Source organism: Megascapheus bottae, chromosome X (assembly GCF_031878675.1).
Source record: "Megascapheus bottae isolate mThoBot1 chromosome X, mThoBot2.hap1, whole genome shotgun sequence".
Taxonomy (NCBI): Eukaryota; Metazoa; Chordata; class Mammalia; order Rodentia; family Geomyidae; genus Megascapheus; species Megascapheus bottae.
The window spans coordinates 34,545,511-34,565,199 of NC_143547.1; the positions used below are offsets into that span (position 1 = coordinate 34,545,511).

A 19,689-nucleotide genomic window follows, 5' to 3' on the forward strand; every position below is an offset into this window, starting at 1 on the left:
GGCAAAATATCTGGCATTTTGAGCTGGTTTATCTATCTCATTCAAGTTAATACCCTCCAATTCTATCTACTTTCTCACAAATGGCATGATTTCATTTTTCTTTATGGTTGTGTAATATTCCATGTTACATATATATATATATGTATATATATATATAGAGAGAGAGAGAGAGAAAGAGAGAGAGAGAACACATCTCTATCTCAATATCCATCTATTTACCTATATCTACCTGCCTGCCTGTCTGATTTATCTATTGTAGGATTCCTCAGCTATTCCACTATTTGGCTAGTCTAATAGTGTACCAAATATAATAGTATGCTAGTAACTTATGGCTTATAGTCCTTCTGATGCATGGCTAAGAGTGCTGTCAGTGGGATATTGTAATCTAGGCCTATTTTAACATTTTTTTTCTGGTTGGTCATGGGGCTTGAACTCTGTGCCTGGGCGCTGTCCCTGAGCTCTTCAGCTCAAAGCTACCACTTTACCACATTGAGCCACAGTCCTTGGTAGACTCAAGGACTTTCCTGCCCTGGCTGGCTTTGAACCAAGGTCATCAGATCTCAGCCTCCTGAGTAGTAGAGTTACAGGTGTGAGCCACCGGCACCCGCCTATTTGTAGATTTTTGAGGAACACTCATGCTGATTGCCATAGTGATAGTACTATTTTATGTTCTCACAATATATGAGGATTCTTTTTCCTACCACATACTCACCAGTATTCATTACTGTTTTTCTCCCCATTCCTGGGGCGTGATTTCAGGGCCTGATCTCTGTCCTTGGGCTTTCTCAAGGCTATCACTCTACCACTTGAGCCACAACACCATTTCTGGCTTTTTCTATGTATGCAGTACTTAGGAATCCAACTCGGAACTTCATGCATGTGAGTGAGGCAAGCACTCTGCCACTAGACCAAACTCCCTACCCCTACTATACTAATTTCTTAAGACTGCCTAGCTCGATGGTCCCTGTGCCTGTAGACTTAGCTACTCAAGAGGCTGATATCTGGGGATCCCAATTCAAAGTCACCCCAAGCATTATGAGACACATACCCCCAATTAACTGCCAAAAAGCCAAAGTTACAGCTGAAGTAATAGAGTCCTGGCCTTAAGGGAGAAAATCTAAAGGACAGCTCACAGGCCCTGAGTTCATGCTCCAGTACTAGCATATACACACAAAACAAGATTGTCTAGCTTATTAGTTTGTACAAAGATCATTTATCTCTGTCCTGCAGTGCTTTATTTCTTGATGCTATTGAGATGGTGGTGATAAATGATTTAAAATTTCTCTGGATTTAGATTAAGTCTTGCTTTAATAATTTTCATCCATCTCTTTCAACTGTTCTTTTCTTGACCTTATTTATGAAGGATTGGAGTTTGATGGTCAAGCTGACTTTGTGATCTAAATGATGAATATCCACAATATATGTGTGTATGTATGTGTATGTGATCCCCGGTGTGACAATGATTATTTTAAACTTACAGCTAAGCTTGAAATCTTCTTACAAAAACAAAAACAGTTATTACCTTTCTGTTAGGGAGGAGTCTGGGTTTTATCTTGTTACCATGACAACACTCCTTCCTCTCCTTTTTACCTACTGTGCTGTCTGGAGTATTTTGTTTTTTCCATTTCCCTTCTACTCTTACCTTCCTCCATTTCAAGCTCCACAGCAGAGCTGTTTCAAATAAATGAAAATTAGTAACTTGTTTTTTTAAGTTTATTTTCCAGATACTCTTTCACTGAAGGCTGTCTTTGCCAAATGCTCAAAGGTTTATATATTTATAAAATAGACTGAGCTTTTCTTTCTCCCTTCCTTCCTTCCTTCCTTCCTTCCTTCCTTCCTTCCTTCCTTCCTTCCTTCCTTCCTTCCCCTTTCTCTCCCTCCCTCCCTCCCTCCCTCCCTCCCTCCCTCCCTCCCTCCCTCCCTCCCTCCCTCCCTCCCTCCCTCCCTCCCTCTCTCTCTCTCTCTCTCTCTCTCTCTCTCTCTCTCTCTCTCTCTCTCTCTCTCTCTCTCTCTCTCTTTCTTCTTTTTCTCAGTCATGGGGCTCAAATTCAGGGGCCTGGGCGCTGTCCCTGATGTCTTCAGGTCAAGGCTAGTGCTCTACTACTTGAGCCACAGTGACACTTCGGACTTTCTGGTGGTTGATTGGAGAAAAGAGTCTCTTGGATTGTTGTGCATGGGGGGCTAGCTTTGAACTGTGATCCTCAGATTTCAGTCCCCTGAGTAGCAAGGATTACAGGTATGAACCATCAGTGCTCTGCTCAACCTAGCTTTTTTTGGATTTTTTTGTAGAACTAGAAGATCTTATGTTCCTTTTTCCAGAATTTAACTTTTTTTGAACTCAAATCCTATATGGATGCTTGTTGCTGGTGGCTCATAATCCTGTAATTTTAGCTGCTCAAGAGGTTGCAATCAGAGAATTGCAGTTCAAAGCCAGAATAGGTAGAAAAGTTCATGAGACTCTTATTTCCAGTTTACCAGCAAAAAGTCAGAAGTGAAAGTGTGGCTCAAATACTAGAGAGCCAGCCTTACGTAAAAGAGCCCCATGAGAGTGTGAGATCCTGAGTTCATGCCCTAGTACCAGCACATACGTGCATGCATGCACTCAGACACATACAATTCTGAGATGAAGCATGTATACTTGAAAATGATAGGGTTTATAGTAGAAATGTGATGGAACATGTTAAGGAAGTTACAATTAAAACACTAAAATCCACATAACCAGCCTTCTTCAATTTCTTTCAAAATTGTGCTATGATGACAAGAGAAAGTCAAGCTTGTTGCAGTTAGGATTTTGGTTAAGAATTGACAGGCATGGGAGGAATGGGCGAGAATGTTTGTCATGTATCTTTTCAAAGCAATGAGGATATCCACATGTTCTTCAGTTTCTATGCTTATGTTAGTTACTATTTTAGATCTTCTTGAATAATACATTTTCAGTAAAATAAAGTAAGCATGAAGCCTTATGCTAACAACATTTTTATATGGAATACTCAGCATTTTCAAAATACCCTTGCGGAAAAGAGATTAAAATTACCAAATTAGTCTCCGTTTTAGGATTCAATTTTCAGCTTCTCTGGGTTTCTGGTCCTACAATACACAGTTCAAAAAGTCCCTGAAGTTTTAGCTATGTCTCTCCTTATTGTATATTGGCAAATTGTATCTACTTATACATCTGTACCCACAATCCACTTCCATATAGACAATAATATTCAATATGTCTATTTCTGGGCCTTTCAATTAAGACTTTACTTTTACTATTTTTGAGGGCCGTGAAAGAATATGAGGAAAGGTATTCTTGTTTTATTCTTCCTTAGAGATTTTTTGGGTTCTGCCTCTTTAATCTGAGAATGGAACTTGTTCGCCAAAAAGACAAGTGAGAAATGTGGAAATAGGATAGGCGCTTAAATTAAGGTGCAGGATTAAGAGGAGAAGGAATTTTGTGTTTCTTTTTTTGATGCTGGTACTGGGGTTTGATCTCAGAGCCTTGTACTCCTATTTTTTTTGTCAATTATGATACTTGAACTCTGAAGATTTGTGCTATCACTGAGCTCTTCAACTCAAGGCTACTGTCTTACCCCATGAGCCACAGCACCACTTCCATCTTGTACTCTTGTTTAGCTGGTACTCTGGCTCACTACTACTTGAGCTAGACATTCATGTGCAGTATTTATCTTGTTACTTGGAGATAGGAGTCTCACAGACTGTCCTGCCTGGGCTGAACCATGCTCCTCAGATCTCAGCCTCCTGAATAGTTAGGAATAGAAGCCTGAGCCTCTGGTGCCTGGCTTCACATGTTTTTGAAGTTTTTCCCCCTATATGTCCCAGTTCTGGGACACAGGGCCTTGGACTCAGGGCCTAGGTGCTGTCTCTTAGCTTTAAAAGTATTTGCTCAAGGTTAGTCCTCTACTATTTGAGCCACAACGCCATTTCTGGCTTTTATTTTGGGTGGTTAATTGGAGAGAAGAGTGTCATGGACTTTGTTGTCCAGGCTGGCTTCTAATTGGAATCCTCAGATCTCAGCCTCCAGAGTAGCTAGACTTACAGGCTCCAGCCACCTGGTTCAGTAGCTATTTTGCATCTCTCAATTGTTTGTTTCTTTTATCTTTTGCCAGTCCCGGGACTTGAACTCAGGGCCAGAACTGTGTCTCTGAGCTTCTTTTGTTCAAGGCTAGCACTCTACTACTTACTTGAGCCACAGCGCCACTTTTGGCTTTATCTGTTGAAGTGATACTAAGAAATGGAACCCTGGGCTTCATGCATGCTAGGCAAGCCTTCTGCCACTAAGTCACTTTCTCAGCTCTCATTTGTTTCTTTTAGGGTACTATCCAACTGAGAGATCACCCTGTGACAGCAGATAGAAGTAGTATGACTTCTCCACCACTTCTGGATACCAGCTCCATGGAGAACCCAGCTCTGTTTAATGATATCAAGATTGAACCTCCAGAAGAACTTCTGGCTAATGATTACAATCTACCCCAAGTGGAACCAGTGGATCTCTCTTTTCATAAACCCAAGGCTCCTCTCCAGCCTGCTAGCATGCTCCAAGCTCCAATACGCCCTCCCAAGCCACTGTCGACTCCCCAGGCTCTCGTGGTATCCACTTCAACATCTGACACGAGCACGCCTGCGAACATCCCTGCTGTTCTGACTCCAGGTTCTATACTAGCCTCCTCTCAGGGCACTGGTGGCCAACCGATCTTACATGTGATTCACACCATCCCCTCAGTCAGTCTGCCAAATAAAATAGGTGGACTAAAGACCATCCCATTGGTAGTACAGTCTCTGCCCATGGTGTATACCAATTTGCCTGCGGATGGGAGCCCTGCAGCGATTACGGTCCCACTCATTGGAGGAGATGGCAAAAATGCTGGTTCAGGTGAGTATTAACATTCCTCATCTCTTCTCCTTCTGAGTCATCCTATCTTCTGACTTTTTGTTCCCTCCAGTTTTTCTTGCTTTAATAGTAATCTACATAAGCACTTAAAAAAATCGTACCCTCTTAATGTGAAAGGGTAGGTGGCTCATGCCTGCAATCAAAATTACTCAGGAGGCAGAGAGTAGAAAGGTTGCAATTCCAAGCCAGCCAGGGTGAAATGTTAGGGAAATCTAGTCTCAACAAATATGGGGTATAGTGGTACAGATCTATAATTCTACCAATGAGAAAGCTTGTGGGTATGAGGATTATGATCCAAAGCTGGCCTTGAGAAAAATATTTTTGTTTTTTTTTTGTTGGTGGTGGTCATGGGGCTTGAACTCTGGGCCTAGGCATTGTCCCCAAGCTCTTCAGCTCCAGGCTAGCGCTCTACCACTTGAGCCACAGCACCACTTCCATAATATTTTAGTTTTTTAAAAATAAAGCAAAAATATGAGGGACTAAGAGTGTGAATTAAGTGACAGATCACTTTTCTAGCAAGGGAGAGGCCCCTGAGTTCATATCTTCTACCACAGAAAAAAATGTAGAATGAGCTGAGTGACACAGGCCTATAATTTACTAGGAGGATCTAGGCCAAAGTTCTAGCCAGAACAATAAAACAGGAGAAAAATAAAAGGGATCAAGGAAGGAAGAAATCAAATCATTCCTATTTTCAGATGATATGATCCTATAACTAAAAGGCTCCCAAGCTCCTAGAGTTGATAAGCAGTTTTAGCATTGAAGCAAAAAAAGAAAGTGAACATAAAAAATTCAACAGCTTTTTTGTATCCCTACAATGAATAAACTGAGAAAGAATTCAGGAGACTAACTCTATTCACAACATAATGTCAAAAATATGACTAGGAATACATTTAGCCAAAGACGTAAAAGACCTTTACAGTGAAAACGATAAGAATTTGAAGGTGGAAATTGAAGAAGACATCAAAAGATAGATGTCAATGCTCATGGAGTGGGCAGAATCAATACGAAAATGACTGTAGTACTAAAAGCCATCCAGAGATTCAGCCCAATCCCCATCAAAAGCTCAATGTCGTTTTTCACAGAAATAGATAACTTAACTGTCAATTTGTAAGGAAGCATAAACTCCATAGCCAAAGACGCTAGCAAAAAGAGCAGTGCTAGACATAACACAATTCCAGACTTTGAATTATACTATAGAGTCATAGTAAATAAAAAAAAAAAAAACAAAAAAAACAGCAGGGTACTGGTACAAAAATAGACGCAAAGACCAATGAACAGACTATAAGACCCATAAATAAATGTATAAATGTACACCCACCTAATATTTGACAATGGAGCCAAAGATGTGTTGGAAAACATACAGCCTCTTCAACAAATGGTGTTGGGAAGTTGGAACGTCTACGTGCAGAAGACTGAATCTACATGCCTGTCTATTGCTCTTTTAATTATAAATTAAAAGTGGATCAAGGATTTTAAAACAAACCTGAAACTTTGAAAGTGATATAGGAATGAATAGGGAAACACTGGAACATATCAGCATAGGCAGTATTCTCCCGAGCTTCAACTAATAAGCAAATGGGAGAAAGGACTGATAAATGGGATGTATCAAACTAAAAATTCCTCTGAACAACAAAGGGAATAGTCGTCAGACTGAAGAGCCAGCTAACAAGGATGAAAGAAAATCTTTGCCAGCTATACATCTGACAAGGGATTAGTGGCCAAAATACACAGGCAAAAAATGAAGTGAAAACAGACTTCTTGAGAGAAGTAAACATGGCAAAAAAAAAAATACCAGGAAAAAGTCCTGACTGCTAAAGAAAACATTCCTGACACTAAAGGGAAGGCAATTCAAAATGGCACTGAGATTTCATCACACTTCAGTCAGAATACCATCATCAAAACACAGTAACAAAAGCTGGAGAGGGGGATGGAGGAGAGGAAGGAGCCCTGGTACATACATACTATGTTCACTGCAGCAGTATGCACAATAGCTAACCCGGTTACAGCACAAATACCTTACAGCTGATAACTGGATCAAGAAAATGTGGCATGTGCTTAATTTGTGGTACTGCTTAAAGGAATTAGGGGTATAAGGAAAAGAGAGCATTAGAGGGTAAGCAGTACCAAAATACATTGCATCATGAGCCAGGAGTTTGGCCTAGTGATAGAGTGTTTGGTTAGCATACACGAAGTCCTGAGTTCGATTCCTTGGCACCACATATACAGAAAAAGCTGCAAATGGTGCTGTGACTCAAGTGGTAAGAGTGCTAGCCTTGAGAAAGCTAAAGCAAAATGGCCAGGCCCTGAGTTCAAGTCCCAGGACTGGCAAAAATAATTGCATCTGTGAGTAAAGATGGCAAAGTGAATAAAAGGAGTAGTGGAGGTAGAAGAAAGTGAGTCAATGAGAGGGTTGCTTGATTTAAGTGCTTTGTGTGTAGCTGTATATATGTGTGTATGTGTGTATGTATGCATGTATGCAACACTAAGATGAAACCTTATTGAATATTCACATACACTAAAACATGAATGTAAAACAAGTCCTCCCTGTTATAAAGATTCCTGTGGAGAGGAGGGTGAATGTTCAGTATGAAGAATGATTCACTATGGTCAAAACTCTTCAAGTACTTGTTTCCTTTTAGTCCCTAGCCAGTCAAAGCTTATTTAAGCTTCCTGAATAAGGAGACTTAAGGATATGAATAGGGACAAGGTAGACGTGTGGAGTGGCTGGAGAATGAGGCAAACAGTGACTGATCAAGATGCATTTCATGTATAAATTGACATGTTAAGTTGAAATCCCTTTCTTCATCTATTTGAAGAAAACAATAAAAATAATACAAGATTTAAGCACCTCAACAGTACACATTTTAGTAAATAAAAATTGTTTTCCTACTTTAAAAAATGTTATCCTTACAAGTCAGCTTCATTCACCTTTATCATTTCTTATTTCCTCCTTCTATCTTAAAACAATTTCAACGAGTTGCATTTACGTGTGTGTGTGTGTGTGTGTGTGTGTGTGTGTGTGTGTGTGGTGTGTGTGTATGTGTGGTGTGTGTGTGTGTGTGTGTGTGTGTGTGTGTGTACGTGTACGTGTACGTGTACCAGTATTGGGTTTGGACTTAGAGCCTGGACACTGTTTGATAGTTTTTTTCTTCAAGGCTGTCTCTCTATCACTTGAGTCACAGTTCCACCTCTGTGGGTTTTTTTTTCTGGTTTGTAGATAAGAGTTTCATAGACTTTCCTGTCCAGGCTGGCTTTGAACCTCAGATCTAAGCCTCCTGAGTAGCTAGAAGTACAGGCAGTACACCAGTGCTTACCTGTTTTCATACATACAAACAAAACTACTTTTTTTGTAGATCATAGGACTTGAACTTGGCTTGGGTGTTGTACCTGAGCTCTTCTCCTCAAGGCTACTGCCCTACCCTTGAGCTAAGTCCCACTCCCCACTTTCTAGGGGTTAATTGAAGATAAGAGTCTCGGGTCCTTTTGTGCCCAGGCTGGCTTTGAACCTTGATCCTCAGATCTCAGCCTCCTGAGTAGCTAGAATTACAGGAGTGAGCCGCTGCGCCCGGCAACAAAACTAATTTGATGCATATTCAACTTTACTTACCCTCTTTGTTAGCCCTCCCATCCCCACTGATCTCCTCTTTCAACAGAATCTGTTTTACTTTCCTGTCAAAAATGTTATTCTTGTCTTTCCTACAAATATATTTCTTTCATCTCTCCTTTTCTCCCCCCTGCATTTTCCTTTCTAGCTTTCACTTCTCAATGTAGGCCAAAGTGAGAATCCTGAAAACGACTGCAGAACCCCATACATTCTACTCACATTACTCCCTTTCTTTATTTTTAGTGAAAGTTGATCCAACTTCTATGTCTCCGCTGGAGATTCCAAGTGATAGTGAGGAGAGTGCAATTGAGAGTGGATCCTCTGCCTTACAGAGTCTGCAGGGACTGCACCACGAGTGAGTACTATCTTCAGGTCTCTGTGTTTATGTGATACGTGTGAACATGTGCAGACTCACATTCATTGTGTTTGTGTGTGTGTGTATGTGTGAGTGTATGTGGGTGCATATGCGTGCATATACATGCATGCGTGCATGTAGATAGATCTTATCAGACAATTAAAATTAAGGACAGTATAACTAATCCAGATATGACATGAGTGTGTGGACAGGTGTGCAGGTTACGGTACAATTATAATTGTGCATCATCAATTTATCCTTTAAAAGAATCTTTGAATTTCCCATACATTAAAGCTCTATGTTTTTAAAATTATAATAGTATGATCTTTAGTATTGAAATGAATTGGAAGTCCTTGGGTTGTGTTTAGCATCATGTAATATGAAAATATGGATTTGTTGAAGCACAGGAGAAATGACATGTCTTGATGTAACATGTTCACACTGTTTGGGAACACAACTCCCCAAGGAAACATGACCTTCCAGGCTTTCTCAAGGCCCTTCACTTTCTAATCAGGATAGCCTTGTTGAAAGAATTGCTTGCATTATCCCGATCATTTCTTCTCTCAGGAAACTTGCATTAAATTTGCATAAATTAAGTCTGGATAAGATGGCACCACTGTATAAAAGTATTTTTTTTGTTTCTATTTTAAAGTCATTCTTTGGCCTTCTCTTTCTTTCTTTGCTCAGACCAGCAACCATGGCCCAAATGCAGGGAGAGGAATCACTTGACTTGAAGAGAAGACGGATTCACCAATGTGACTTTGCAGGATGCAACAAAGTGTACACCAAAAGCTCTCACCTGAAAGCTCATCGCAGAATCCATACAGGTTTGCCCATCTCTAGCCCATCTCCGTATGCACACATAAGTACATACAGTATCTGAGTTAGGAACAGAAGAAATCTTGAAATTAGGACTGAAACATTTGTACTTATGAGCTCAAGCCCCATCATCCATTCATGGCTTTTATCTTATAGCTTATTCCTAGGGCAACTTTGATTAAAATCAGTGTGGCAGGGACTGGGAATATGGTTTAGGGGTAGAGTGCCTGCCTAGCATGCACAAAGCCCTGGATTCAATTCCTAAGCACCACATAAATAGAAAAAGCCAGAAGTCGCTCTATGGCTCAGGTAGTAGAGTAGTACTATCCTTGAGTAAAAAGAATCTCAGGGACCAGGCTAAGGCCCTGAGTTCAGTCCTGGCAAAACATCAAGTCTGGCATCTTCTGAGTAGTCATTGTCCCTAACGTGCACCTGCAGATCTTTCTAGTAAAGAAGCCATAGCACAAAAGCAAATCTATGTGTCTCATTCTGTAGGCATCTCTTCATTCTATTGTTTATGCCTAATATGTATACTTTTTAATTGGATCTAATCCCAATAGTCTTAATTGTATTTGTCAGAATCCTGTTAAGGAAATAATTTCTTATGCTTATATCTTTTAAGTATGTCCCCTGTTTTCTTCAATGTTGTGCACTTTTCATTAGGCCTTTGGCCCATTCCAAGTTGGTGTGTGTGTGTGTGTGTGTGTGTGTGTGTGTGTTTGTGTACATGAGTGTGAGAGAGGGAAGGATGGAGGGAGGAAGAGAGAGAGAATGAAAGAAACTGGGATTCAACTCAGGGCCAGGGTAACATCCCTTAGCTTTTTTTTCTTCAAGGCTGGCTCTCTACCACTCGAGCCACAGCTCTACTTTTTGCTTTTGTTGGTTAATTAGAGATGAAAGTCTCCCTAACTTTTCTGTCAGCCTCATGTAGAGCTACAATTACAGGTGCAATTACTGGTGATCAGTTAATCTTTTGCCCAGAGGGGAAACTGAGATATAGTTCACATGTTCTACATGTGTACATTTGATTTTCAGCCCTATTTGTTTGAAAGGCTGTCATTGTTGCAATGTAGATGTGTTTGTCACTGTGACTAAATAAATACCTGAGAAAGTCAGCTTAAAGCAAGAGAGATTTGGGGGGATTCCTAGTTTCAAAGATTTTAGTCCATTGGAACTTGTCTCCTGGAACTGTGCAGGACAAGAGAAAATAGACTGGCCAGATGGCACCTGCTAAAGCAAAGTGGCTTACCTCATGGTAGATAGTAGGCAGAGAGAAAAGGAAGAAGGTACCAGGGACAAGATGCACACTTTAAAGATACATAAAGCTATAACTCCCCACCGGAAATGTGGCCTAATGGTAGAGTGCTAGCTTAGCATGCATGATACCTGGGTTCGATTTCTCAGTACCACATACACAGTAAAAGCCAAAAGCGGTGCTGTGGCCCAAGTGGTAGAGTGTTAACCTTGAGAAAGCCTAAGGACAGTGTCCAGGTCCTGAGTTCAAGCTCCAGGATTGGCAAAAAATATTCCGACTCATGAGCCACTTCCTCTAATCAGTTAATTAGGTTAGAGCCATCCTGATGAATTCACTTTTTTTGTTTTGCACTGATACTAGAGCTTGAATTCAGGACCTCACAAAATCCCTTAGCTTTCTGGCTTAAGACTGGTGCTCAACCAATTTTGCCATACCTCCACATTGAGCCTTTTTTTCCAGTGGCAAAATGGAGGTCAGAGTCTGGATTTTCCTACCCTGCTGCCTTGGAACTGTGATCTTCAGATCTCAGCCTCTTGATTAGATCGGATTAAGGACATGAGCCATTGGTTCCTGGCTCAGTTCACCTCTTAATAGCATCATGAGCTAGTGACCTAACCTTCAACACCTGACCTTTTTTCTTTCCCAGTCCTGGGGCTTGAACTCAGGGCCTGGGTACTGGCCTTGAACTTTCTCAAGGTTAGCACTCTACCACTTGAGCCACAGCACCACTTCCATCTTTTTCTGTGTATGTAGTACTGAGAAATCAAATCCAGGGCTTTGTGCATACTAGGCAAGCGCTCTACCACTAGGTCACACACGTGACCTTAACACCTGGACTTTGGGGACCATTTTCTGTCTAAAATCTAGCATTCTCTATTAGCTCTACCTCCAACAGTCTCAAAAGTCTCAATAGTTCTAACATTACTTAACAGTCTACCAAGTCTCCCGTGAGACTTCAAGCAAGATCGTAGCAGTGAGCCCTTGTGAAAAAAATTAAGCACAGATACAAGGGCACAGAGTAAATAGTTTCATTTTGTAAGGGAGGGGTGGGAGCAAAGACTCAAACTTAGGAGGACCAATATAAATGTTGTAAAAGCTGTATGTCTGGTATCCAAGTCTTGCAGTGGTATGATGTGAGCTGCCAAGGGCTGGGAAAGTCCTGCCCCTGTGTTATTGCTGGCTGCAGTCCACATGTCCTTTTTCTTTGCCTGGTTCTGCTTACTGTATGCAGCATTCCTAGGCTGCTATTTCATGTTTCTGACATCTCTCATTTCCTGGGGTGTCCATTCCTTCTTTGGCTTCCCTCTCACAGCTTCACATATCACCTTCTCAGGGGCTGCCTACGTATTCTACCTTTCCATATTATCTGGTCTTCTAGGCTTTTCTTGGAAATGTGTATGGAAATCTCCATGACTCTGTAACATTTACATTCCACACGCTAGCCAAACGAGTACCATTTAGATGACTCTAAAGTCTGCCACCAGGTTTAGCACTAACTAGGCCCACATGGACCCCTGTTCCTGAAACCTTTGTTTGAATAAGTAAACATGAGGAAATACTTGCCTAGATTACCTTGGGCACTAGAGTGACCTTGAACTCTTTTCTCCAAAGCAAAGTCTTTCCAATGAATACCTTTACATCCTTGATACTTGTTACCTGGCCATTTTCTGAGACTCTTTCAAGTCATCTTTCCTATTGTCCAGATGCAAAATACTTGGCATCTTTTTTAGTGGTGCTCAGCGCCACAGCGCCACCTTGTTTTCTGGCAATTAATTGGAGATGAGTCTCACAGGGTCAGGAGTTTGGCCTAGTGGTAGAGTGCTTGCCTAGCATGCACAAAAAGACCGGGGTTTAATTCCTCGGTACCACATACATAGAAAAAAGCCAGAAATGGTGCTGGGGCTCAAGTGGTAGAGCTCTAGCCTTGAGAAAGTCCAAGGACAGTGCTCAGGCCCTGAGCTCAAGCTCAGGACTGGCAAAAAAAAAACCTCTCACAGACTTTCCTGTCTGGGCTGGCTTTGATCTGATAGATAGTCAGCCTCCTCTGTAGCTAGGATTACAGGTGTGAACCAACTGTGTTCAGCGGTCTATACATTTTTTTAGCATTTATTTAAGGTTTTTAGGGGTTTTTTTCCTGAGACCTAAAAAAAAAAAGCTCAAGAACACCCAGGAACAGAGTTCAAGCCCAGACCAATTCAAAACAAAATGTCCTGTACTTGCAACATTATATTCTTTAAAAAAAATCCTATATCTCCAAAATTCTCAAAATTCTTCCCACAAACCAGTTTCCTAAACTACATGATCAAGAATAGTCACCATGATCGCATGCCTGGCACCAGTTTTCTGTATTAGTCACTTTTCATCAACGTGACCCAATATATGTCTTTTTCATTGATGGTTTCAGAGGTTTCAGTGCAGCATCATCACTTGTCTTCATTGTTTCTGGGCCTTTGCATGGTGACGCAGAACATCGTGGTGTAGAAGCATGTACTGGAGAAAAGTGTATGAGCCACAGAGAGACAAACAGAAAGGAGCGAAGACAGTATATATTCTTCAAGGACACATCCCCAGTGGCCTACCTTCCTTTCATTGCCAGTCCTTGGGCTTGAACTCAAGGCCTGTGCACTGTCCCTGGGCTTTTTCAAGGCTGGAACTCTACCACTTGAGCCACATCATTACTTCCGGGTTTTTCTATGTATGTAGTAATGAGGAATCAAACCCAGGTCTTCACACATGCCAGGCAAGCACTCTACCACTAGGCCAAATTCCTGGATCCTGACCTTACTTTAATCAGGCCCTGTGTTTTAGTTTTGATTACTGCCTATTAGTGCCATCAAAGTAGGAATTAATTGATAGATTCATCTTCATTGATTAGGACAGAATTCTCATGATTCATCTGTGTGCATGTGAGTGTGTGGATGTGTGTGTGTGTGTGTGTGTGTGTATGTATGTATGTATGTATGCTAGTCCTAGGCCTGGCACTGTCCTTGAGTTTTTTTGTACAAGGCTAATTCTGTACCACTTGGGCCACAGCTCAATTTCCAGCTCCTTTGGTAACTGATGATAAAAATCTCCATTCTCTTTCCTGCCCAGACTGGTTTCTGACCTCAGTCCTCAGATTTCAGTCTCCTGAGAATGACAGGTGTGAGCAATCAGCATCCAACAGTCCATCACTTTTTTTTCCCAGTCGTGGGGCTTGAACTCTGGACCTGGGCACTGTCCCTAAGCCTCACAGCTCAAGGCTAGCACTCTGAGCCACAGCACCACTTCCAGTTTTCTGGTGGTTAAGTAGAGCTAAGAGTCTCACGGACTTTTGTGCGTGGGCTGGCTTTGAACTGCAATCCTTAGATCTCAGGTTGCTGAGTAGCTAGGACTACAGGCGTGAGCCACTGTACCTGGCTCCATCACTTTTTATTGGCATCACCAGCTGTAGATAAAGCCTTTTATACATGAGCTTTTATTTTTCTTTGTGGGCCATGGGCTTGAACTCTGGACCTGGGCACTGTCCCTGAACTCTCCAGCTCAAGGCTACTGCCCTATCCCTGGGCCAAAGCCCCACTTCTTGTTTTCTAGTGATTAATTGAAAAGTTTCACATTCTTTAGTGCCTGGGCTGGCTTTGAACCTCAATCCTCAGATCTCAGTCTCCTGAGTAGGTAGGATTACAGGCGTGAGCCACCTTGCCAGGTTTACATGAGGTTTTGAAACTATTTTATTTCTTAATATGTCTAAGTTTCTAAGGGTTTTTTGTTTGTTTTTGCTAGTGCTGAGCTAGTTGTGTTAACCTGGCTATATGTCATGTTGTTTTGATACCTACACATAGCTTTTTGTGCTCAGGATTGCTTGGCTATCTCTAATAGTCTTTTGTGCTTACATATGAATTTTAGGATTTTTATCTGTTTCTGTGAAGGATATCTTTAGAATTTTACTGGCAATTGCATTGACTGTGTAGATAGCTTTCTGAACTATATCTGTTTTCATAATACTAATGTTATAGAACCAAGAATATGGAATGGACATCATTCCATCTTCTAGTGGGTTTTTCAATTTCTTTAGTGTTGTATAGTTTTTCATTGGACAGGTATTCAACTTTCTTGTTAAGGTTTCTTTTCTTTTTTCTTTCCTTTTCTTTTCTTTTCTTTTTGCCAGTCCTGGTCTTGAGCCCAGGGCCTGAGCCCTGTCCTAGGACTTTCTCAAGGCTAGAGCTCTACCCCTTGAGCCTCAATACCACTTTCAGCTTTTTGCTATGTATGTGGTACCGAGAAATCGAACCCAGGTCTTCATGCATGCTAGGCAAGCCCTCTACCACTTGGCCAAACTCCCAGCCCCAAACTTTTTAATATTTTAAAATTTAGTTTGTTTTAAAATCCATTATTTTTTCTTTGCTAGTCCTGGTGCTTAAACTCATGGCCTGATCACTATCCTTGGGCTTTCTCAAGGCTAGCGCTCTACCATTTGAGCCACAGCACCACTTCCATCTTTTTCTGTGTATGTGGTACTGAAGAATCAAACCCAGGGCTTTGTGCCCCATAAAAATTCATTATTTTTTTTATTAATAAAATACAGGGCTCACTCCTGTAATCCTAGATACTCAGAAGGCTGAGATCTGAGGACTGTGATCCAAAGCCAGCCCAAGCAGGAAAGTCCCCATGAGTCTCCAATTTGCCAATCAAACACTGAAGGGAGCTGTGGCTCAAGTGGTATAGTGCTAGACTTGACCACAAAGAGTCTTAGGGACAGCACCCAGGTCCAGAGTTCAAGCCACACGACCAACTATATATATACATATAATATGTATATGATATTTAAATCTGTGTTCATCAAGGATATTGCCTATAAGAGTCCCTTTACTTGTGCCCTTTACCAGGGTTCAATGTCAGTAAAATATTGTCTTTTAGGGTAAGTTTGAAAGTGTTCTTTACTTTTCTGTCTTACAGAATGATTTTGGGAACATTGGTTTCTGTTTTTCTTCAAAAGTTTGGTTATCAGCAGTTAATTTGTCTTCTCCTGGATTGTGTATGTGTGTGTGCGTGCATGTGTGCACGCGCACACACGTGTGCTTGTGTGTAATTGTGTGGGAGAGAAGAAGGAAGGAAGGAAAGAAGTAGAAGAAAGTAAGGAAGGCAGGGAGGGAGGGAGAGAGGGAGAAGAAAGTGGGACAGTACTGGGGCTTGAACTCAGTGGCTCATGCTTTTTGCATAGATTTTTTCACTCGATGCTGGTTAATTGTACCTAAGAATATTACAGTCTTTTCTGTGCAGGCTAGCTTCAAACATCAGTCTTCAGGTCTCCGCCCATTAAGTAGCTAGGATTACCGGTGTGAACCAATGGCACGAGGTTAGATTTTGATTGGAGACTTTATTACTATTTCAATATCATTGCTTTTAGTTGATTATGTTTCTGAATATCCTCATGGTTTCAGTTTGGTAGATTATTTGTGTCTAGTAATTTATCCAATTCTAGACTTTCTAATTTAATAGGATATAGGCTTAATCTAATGACCCTCTGGCTCAAAATTAATATTGTGACCCACCACACCTGGCTATGGTTAGTTTTAATACAGAACTTTGGCCAATCACTCTTGAGTTTAAAAATCTGCATTGTTATGCTAACAGGCACCTATTACCTTAATGAAGTGGTGTAACAAGAAGTGGCAGAGTTCTAGCCCTGAGAAAGCCAAAGGACAGTGCTCAGGCCCTGAGTTCAAGCCCCAAGACTGGTGTAAAAGAAAAAAAAAAGAAGGGAAGGGGGAAAATCAAGATAATCGGGGAGGGTGGGAGGAAAATGGGGACCATGTCATGAGAAAGAGTATGAATGTTTGTGAAGTTATGCACCTTCTATCTGGTGAATATAATGTAACCCTTCTATTAATCACAATAAAAAATTACTAAAAAAAAGAAAAGAAAAAAAAGAAAGAAGCAGGAATTGAAGCCTGGCATCAGTGGCTGTTCCTAGCTACTCAGGAGACTGAGATCTGAGGATCTGAGTTTGAAGCCACCTTGCACATGAAAGTTTGTGAGACTTTTATTTTATCTCCAATTAACCGCCCAAACGTCAGAAGTGGAGCTGTGCCTCAGGTGGTAGAGTGCTATTCTTAAGCAAAAAAGTCCAGTGATAAGTCTCAGTTTCTGAGTTCAAGCCCCAGTACAAGTGTGTTCACATGGTGCGTGCGCGTGCGCGCACGCACGTGCACACACACACACACACATACACACAGTAATTTTGAGTCTGTTTTCCAATTCTCCGTTGTTAATGTATCTTTGGTATAGCCTCATGTAGGGCAGACAACTCCCATTTTCCACATCACAGTTGGTATATTACTGCCTTTCTTGCCTATGTCCAAATTGTCCCCTCCACTGCCCTCCCCTCCCCTCTCCTCGTCTTCCTCCCTCCCTTCCTTCCCCCATTGTTTTAATCCAAACTTTTCCCCTTACATTTTGTAATATGGATCATCTGTTAGTAATTCTGTAATGCTCTAGGATGCCTGAGTCCATGAACCATTCGCTATTTGCCTTCTGAACCCTTGTGCTACCCAGCGATTAATGGCTGCTTTTGCTTTCTGTTCCACACATGTATAACCTACCCATGCCTCCATTTCAATGTCTAGTCACACTATCTTTATCTTATATTTACTGTGTATGTTTTATATAAGAAATGATTTTTTCTTCTATACATTTTGTTTTTCAAATGATAACATTGGAGGAGGTGATGAAATGTGTCTTAAACAAGGACTTGCTTAATGATAATAACCGTAATGTAATTAATAAGTGATAACTGCTTTTAAAACAGAAAGATGGGCCTCTGCTGAATTTCTGTCATTTTTGTGATGCGCTGTAAGCCCTGATTGCCACGGGGTGTCACTGCTTACAAGCCAATTTTTCTTCATCTGGTTATAGTGAAGACAGAATTCTCAAGAGAAATTGTTGACGTCACAACAAAATGTTTCCATAGCAATAGAACAGTTGAGATGTTTAGAAAAGATGAAAATCTCTTATACTCTCGGGAACTCTTCGCAATTTTTTTTGTGTATTGCCTTCTACCCTTTTCTCTTTAGTGTGTGTGTGTGTGTGTGTGTGTGTGTGTGTGTGTCTGTGTCTGTGTCTGTGTATGCATATAAATAGTCATTCAGTAGCTTTTACTTCTCATTTCATAATATTTCATTGGTCTCAATACACTCATTCCATTCTCATTCCTCTTAGCGACCAATACAGCAATTTCAGAATATTGATATTATTGGTGTTTGGCATATTTAATCATCAAAACAGTTGCCTGGTTATGGTACAAACCTGTGAGTCAGGTTGGACTCAATTCTTTTATCCTTTACCTGAAAGCTAAACAGTTAATTAGCTAACACTTGGGTGGTGAGCAGTAAGTTAAGAACAGTACATAGAAACCAACTTTAAAGCAGCAAAAATTTACATGCCCTGGGCTGGGAGTTTATCCTAGCGGTAGAGTGCCCACCTAGTATGCACAAAGACCCGGGCTCGATTCCTCGGTACCACATACATAGAAAAAAGCCAGAAAGGCTCAAGTGGTAGAGCTCTAGCCTTGAGAAAGCCCATGGGCAGCGCCCAGGCCCTATGTTCAAGGCCCAGGACTGGCAAAAAAAATTACATGCCCTGGAAAATTTATAAAGAGGAAAAGGAACAAGATTCAGAATAGATTCTGTATTTTGTGTCTGTCTGCAGTATTCCTTGTTTCTGGATAATAAAATAAAAATTGCTCATAGTAACAGACGAGGAACAGAAAAAATGTACTAAAATGAAAGTAATGATTACCATAATTATAGCTCAGCTATAACCATAATTAATATTTGTGTACATATCACTTCTTTCTTTTTTATTCTAATTTTTTAGATAATATATATCCTGGTATTAAAGCCCTCAAATAGTGCAAAAGATGCAAAATTAAAAGTCCTTTTTTCACCATCTCTATTTTCATTCACTTTCCTCATTGTTAGTAATTCTTCGATTAATTACATTTAAGTGTATTTATAATGCCTTTGTACATAAAATTTATAATGCCTTTGTACATAAAAGTACATATATATGGAAAATTTTGTGAGGGTTATTTTTTTTAGTGGTTACTGGACTTATGGTTGTTAGGTAGGTTATTTACCCGTTGAAGATTGCTCCTTAACCAAGTTTTGCCTGTAGTTACTTTTTTGGATAGCATCTTGTGATTTTTCCCTAGTCTGGCCTTAGAATGCAATCTTCCCTATAGCACTTGCCTAGCTGAGATTGCATGTGTGTACCATCCTACCTAACTTAGCTGTTCGGATGTCATCTTTTCCATGGGCTGATGTGTATTGCTTAAAAAAATACTACTTTCATACCATATAGCATTCATACCCTGTATATAACCTAGAAGAAAACTGAAAATTCTGACCTCTGATCTTTGACTTTCCAGGCACAGTGTTTCATGCCTGTAAGTCTAGGTACTCAGGAGGCTTAGATGTGAGGCTCACGGTTCAAAGGCAGCCCAGGCACTAAAAGTCTGTGAGACACTTATCTCCAATTAACCACCAGAAAACCAGAAGTGGCACTGTGGCTCAAGGGGTACGTTGGTAGCCTTGAGCTGAAGAGCTCAGGGACAGTGCCCAGACCCAGAGTTCAAGCCCCATGACCCACAAAAAAAGTCTATTTTAAAAGTGTTCTCATCACAAGAAAAATGAATATGTGACATTATTGCATATCTGCATATATTAATTATTTAATTAGCTTAATTTAATTAAGCATCCATTATTTCCACACATCACAATGTG

General features: G+C 40.8%; 1 protein-coding gene across 3 annotated transcripts in view; it reads left to right on the forward strand.

The window, feature by feature from the left end:
• The window catches only part of Klf8 (KLF transcription factor 8), a 197,221-nt gene that overhangs the window by 169,832 nt on the left and 7,700 nt on the right, over positions 1-19,689 (forward strand). For all 3 annotated transcript variants that reach the window (XM_090327262.1, XM_090327260.1, XM_090327261.1), the window contains exons 3-5: positions 4,318-4,876; positions 8,742-8,853; positions 9,541-9,680. In XM_090327262.1, coding sequence (XP_090183388.1) covers positions 4,366-4,876; positions 8,742-8,853; positions 9,541-9,680 — 763 coding nt within the window. In that variant the 5' untranslated portion in view covers positions 4,318-4,365. The remainder of the gene's footprint in view (positions 1-4,317; positions 4,877-8,741; positions 8,854-9,540; positions 9,681-19,689) is intronic.